This window comes from Cervus canadensis, chromosome 23 (genome assembly GCF_019320065.1).
Source record: "Cervus canadensis isolate Bull #8, Minnesota chromosome 23, ASM1932006v1, whole genome shotgun sequence".
Classification (NCBI taxonomy): Eukaryota; Metazoa; Chordata; class Mammalia; order Artiodactyla; family Cervidae; genus Cervus; species Cervus canadensis.
This window is the reverse complement of record NC_057408.1, coordinates 18018589-18023633: the sequence shown is the minus strand read 5'-3', so window position 1 is coordinate 18023633 and position 5045 is coordinate 18018589. Positions and strand designations below refer to the sequence as shown.

The window sequence follows — 5045 nt, the reverse complement described above, 5'->3', positions numbered from 1 at the left end:
ATTTCGCCTTTTGAGGCCTGCATCTAAAAATGCAAGCTAATAATAATCATTTGAGCCTATAAGCAAGGGAGTCGAGGTTTTAGCTGGCCACTGTTTATGGAATCATGTGTTGAAGTGCCCCGGCCTGTCCACCGGCAGCCCAGATATGCGGCTCAGTGGTCAGGAGAGAAGCGCTTTCACATGGCTTGTGTAGCTAAGTGTGAAGACGAATGACTCTGTGCTGTTGTTTCTTGTTCGTGACATAAAAAGCCATGGAATGTTTGCCTGTGATGCCTACATGTGAAGCTGTAAACTGACCTGTAATGAACATACAGGATGACTGAAAAGCACAAAGACCTAGATGGATTTCTATAACTACATACGTGGCTCCCATCTATAAAAATATTTAGACATATTTATCTCAATATGAAAGCAAAGGGGGTGACAGCAGGAGTTGTGTGCAGTGTGGGCCGGGCAGTTAGCTATATGTTGGTTTATTTAAGGAGAGCATTTTATTTTTATGGGGAAAGTGATTTCAAATGGGTAAGCGAGAAGCTCAGAAAAAGCGTTTTCAAAAAACCATAAATATAGTTTCTGGCTGCAGGTTTTCTAGCACGACCCGCCCCCCCAAATGTAATAGAAAAGAAACATCTTTATAATTGGCACTTGACATGCTGTTTGCATTGGGCTGTGGTACACCCAGCACAGATTTCCTGTTGATGGAAACATTTATCATCCTGATTGCCCCAGAGTGGCAGGTGGTGTTATCAATTACCTCTTCTTACCAATAATAATATTAGTATGGTAATATCTTTGCTCAAGTGAGAACCAATTAGCGGTCACTTGTCACAACATTAAAGACACAAAATCATGCTGGTTTTAACTGTAAGGACCTAAAAACAAAAGTTGGGGTGGGGGAGGAACCAGAGACAGGGGAGAGAGAAGAAAGGAACTTTGATTTGGGAGGGAAAAAAGAAGGAAAAGAGACAAAAAAAAATAAATAAATAAAGCTCTAATCTTTGAATACTCTTTTTGTACAAAGTAGCTGGGAAAATAAGCACATTGTAAATGAAGTGCCCAATGCACCTTATGCAAAACTGTCTTTTGTTTTTGAAGAGCCAGGTAGACTCAATAAACTGGGACATTAAGATAGAACCAAGCCTTCCACCTTCCCTTGTCAAGTCAGTATCACAGATACGCTTTCTGTAGTATCTGAATAAATGATACAAATTAATCAAACACCTAATTATATGTTCCACTAATGTATACAGTATTAATTTGTAAATAATATTATTAAGCAGACAAAATAATAACCTGTCGCCTCCAAAGATGAAAACAACATTGCAAGAGGAAAGACAATTAACAAATTAGATTTAATTATAGGGAAGAAAAGCAACTTTTGTTTTTGCAATAGTGTTTAGGTATTACAATACTGTAGTAGACAGTGGTCATGTGATGGCAAAGACCTGTGTGTTGCCTGCACAAGTCGGTATCCACACCTCTGATGCACAGCTCCGGGGGTCCTTTCGCTTGGGCGAGGCTGGAGGACACATTCTGGTACCTCATCTGTGAAAACACCTTTCTTGACACGTTGTCGACTCGCACTGTAGCTAATGTTGGGACTCGAACTTAAGACAAGTATGCTTTCATTAAAACTTCCTGCACTACATAAAAACACTTAAAGAAAAGTTTCAGACCTCAGTGGAGGGAGGCGAAGGAGAACAGGAGACTCAGGAGGTAACTCGCCTTTTGTTTTCGGCCTCTACTTTGTTGTTTTTTTTTTTTTTTCTTTTTTTTATTGATCTTGAATACCCCAGTCAAGCTTTTAAAAGGTTTACAGATCCACACCACCTAGCCTTGGCGGGGAGTTTGTCTAGGTTCCCCTTCCGCTGCGTCCCTGGTTCCGTCCAAGTCTTTGCTCGATCTTCTCAACGAAATCCGAGCGCAGAGAGAGCGGGGAGCGAGGTGGAGTAGCACCTACGCCCCGCCGGCCCCACCCCGCGCGCACCCTGGGCGAGGACCGCACCCCGCGCCCCAGCAGGTCGGACCGCCGGCTCGGCGTGCGGCTTCGCGGCAGCTCGTTCTGTGGCAGCCCCGGCATCCGCCGCAGCCGAGCCCAGACTGCCGTGTCTCCCCACTCACAAAGCGCCTCGCGGCGGGCGGACACGTCTGCGATCTGACGGCTCGCTTCTTACAGCTAAAGGGCCGGGGCCTCACATTCGCCTTCGCTGGAGGGACTTAAGATCCTTCCCACGACCGCACACCGTAGAAAATGCAAAACGAGTCGACGGAATTAGACAGTGGCGTTTAGAAGTCCGGGAAAGACCTAAGGAAATCGTGCCAGTGGGTTGGAGAGAGTGGGGGACGGGGGTGGGGGGCTGGGGGAGGCGGGCGAATGGCTTTAGGAACAAAAAGGCGGGGGGCGGTGCGTGCAAAGTGGCCCGAAGTGGATGAGTCGCTGCCACGGGGCCCGAAGGCTGCGGGGGAGCCGGGCGCGGGCTTCCTCTGAGAGGGTTCGGACGCCGCGAGAACTTCCATCTGCTTCTTTTCCCCCAAAGTGTCGAGTTTTGTAAAAAGACGGGAAAAAGAATTAACCAGGTCACAACAGGCAGTGCACCTTTAACCAGGACTCCGACCCACTGACGGCCGCTTTGGGTTCTTTCTCTGTTGGGGAGCAGACGTCTACCTTTCCGCTGCGGCGCTGCAACTTCCCCAAACTCCTGCTGTCCTGTAAATTCTGCAAAAAACTTCCACTCGCTACCACCGACCGCCCCCACCTAGACACGGCCCTGCCTCGCCCCTCCTCTTAGCCACTGTTTTCCCAGGAAAGGTCCTGGCCAGCTAGCCCCAAAGCCCTGGCTGGAAACTTTTCACTGCTGAGCGCCTCTGCGCCGGATGCGAGAGTGTCCCCAAAATGCAGCAGCATTTGCCAAAGTTGACGGCGCACTGGCGAAACAGACCTTCCCTGCATCTCCCAGCTTAGCTATAAAAGCATTACCGTGGGGGGGGCGGGGGATGATAACCCTAGATTTCGAACATCTTTCATTTTCCATTTTTTTATTTTCAAAAACAAAATTACCTAAGTGAATACTCCTGCCACCAAGTAGCAAAACAAAACCAATCTTCAGGAATCTGGTTGGGAGGGGGTGGCAAAAGCGGTGGCGGAGTCTCTTAGGAGACGATTCCAACCTGTGCGCTTCCTTCGTCTGTTGTGATTTTCCTGCGCTTTACCTGGAGCCCAAAGCTGTTGCTTCGTGAAACTTACACAATTAGAGGCGCGCGGGAGAACACCGGCTGGGAAGAGGGAAGGTTCTAGAACGGAAAAGCAACTCGCGGAGAGCCGGGCGAGTGGCGAGGGGCCGGGGTCCACCCGGGGCGGGGAAGGGGGTCCCCACTAGTCAGAGCCCAGCTCCCAGCCACGCGGGGAGATCGCAGCCCTGCGGGCGCCCGAGGCTGTCTACTCGCAGGCAGTTCCCGTCCAGCACACGACCCTGGGGGAAGCGCCGGGAGGCCATCTGTGCCAAAGCTTCGTACCAGACAGGGCCAGTTGTGAAGACAAAAATAATAAATTTAGGAAATGAAAGAAGACATGCTGGGGCGCAGGGCACAGGCGCGAGCTCGGCAGCGACGGGCCTGGAGCACATCCCGGCGGCCGCTCGCGATGGAGGACACGCGCGGGAGTGAGAGTGCGGGAGTGGGCAAGGGCGCGTGTGCGCCGCTGCGGGTGGGGTGCGCGCGCGGGGGCGAAGGAGCGCGCCTGATAACCCGCGGAGGGTGGGTGCGTGTGCTGGGAGCGCGCGGCGCCCGCCGCCCGGTGATGCTGGGCCGGTCCGGATGTGCGAGACCCCTCACCTGCTCCCCCTACATCACCCCCCGAAAGTCCAGAACGCGGTGGGCCGCGCGTGGGACTTTTGTGGACTTGGAACTTTCAGTCGCGCGGCCTCCGGGCACCCTGCGCTCCCTGCCCACGCCACAGGCGCCCGGCACTGCACCCATCAGGCTAGGGTACTGGGGGTGGGACGCGAAGCCCCGCGGTCCCCTCCCTGTCCCTGGATTTAAGAAGCCGCTGGCGGCGCGGAGGCCCGGCGGGCGGGCGAAGGGCCGGGGCGGCCCGGGTGGCGGCGGCGGGCGGGGCGGGCGCTCAGGAGTCGAGGGGCCCGGGGTGGGGGGTGGGGGGCGGGGAGACGGGGGTGGGAGCGGAGGGGAGGGGGTTGGAGGGGAGGGGAGGAGCCGCGCGGCCCGCGCCGCTTCCGAACCGGAAAGTTGGTCTTGCCGAAGTCCCGCCACCCCGGCGTGCGCACTCCGCTCCGCTCCGGCCGCGAGCCTCCGGGCCGGGCCGGCCGCTGGGGGAGCCCGAAGAGCGGACACGAGCCCGGAGAGAAGGTCCGGAGACGGGGACACCACCTGAGCCCGAGCGGGGCCGGCGTGCGGAGAAACGCCGAGGACCAGTGGAGGCAGGCGGCCGGCCGGCCGGCCGGCCCTCCGCGCCGGAGCGCAGGAGGCTCGGCTCCCGAGCGGCCCGGAGAGACAAAGGCGCCGGCCGGAGCCCTGCCCGCGGCCGCCCGCTCCGGGAGGGGCGCCGGGCGGCGGCGGGGGGGCGCGGCGCGGGGCGCGGGCGGCGGCGCAGACACTATAAAGGGGCGAGCCCGGCGCGCCGGCAAAGAGGCGCCGCGCGGACGCCGCCAAAGTTTGCTGCCTGCGCCCGGGGCCGGGAGGCCGCCGCGGCCGGAGCCGCTCCCGGCCCGCCGGGCCGCAACCGGGCGACGAAAACCGCGGAGCCCGCGATGTGAGGCGGTGCCGGCCGCGCGCCCGGGTCCCGCAGGCGACGGCCCCTCCTCGCCGCGCGGCCGCTAATTGCGAGCGCGGCCTCATTTGCATAGGCCGCCCGAGTCCGCTGGAGGCCGGCCAATCGGCGCGGCCCTCTGCTAATGGCCATGCATTATTCACCAGCCTAATTGCTCAGCCCCATGCGCGGCCCGCGCAGCCGCCGCCGCCGCCGCCCGCGCCCCGCGCCCCGCGCCCGCCCGGCCGCCCCGCGTCGTCCCCGCCGGCCGCCCCGCTGATGC

At 57.7% G+C, this 5045-nt stretch overlaps 1 protein-coding gene across 2 annotated transcripts; it reads right to left on the bottom strand.

Annotated features, from left to right (window-relative positions):
* Positions 1-1364: 1364 nt before the first annotated feature.
* On the bottom strand, positions 1365-4898 carry LOC122425731 (serine/arginine repetitive matrix protein 3-like). Of its 2 annotated transcripts, none has more exons than XM_043444335.1 (3): positions 4236-4898; positions 3059-3291; positions 1365-2523 (listed from the first exon to the last, which is right to left on the bottom strand). In XM_043444335.1, exons 1-2 carry the CDS (start codon positions 4855-4857, stop codon positions 3104-3106), a joined length of 810 nt encoding a protein of 269 aa, XP_043300270.1. In that variant the 5' UTR covers positions 4858-4898; the 3' UTR covers positions 1365-2523; positions 3059-3103. The 2 variants fall into 2 exon arrangements, with proteins under 2 accessions (XP_043300270.1, XP_043300271.1); XM_043444336.1 differs by having other exon boundaries at positions 3059-3210.
* Between the last annotated feature and the right edge of the window lie 147 nt (positions 4899-5045).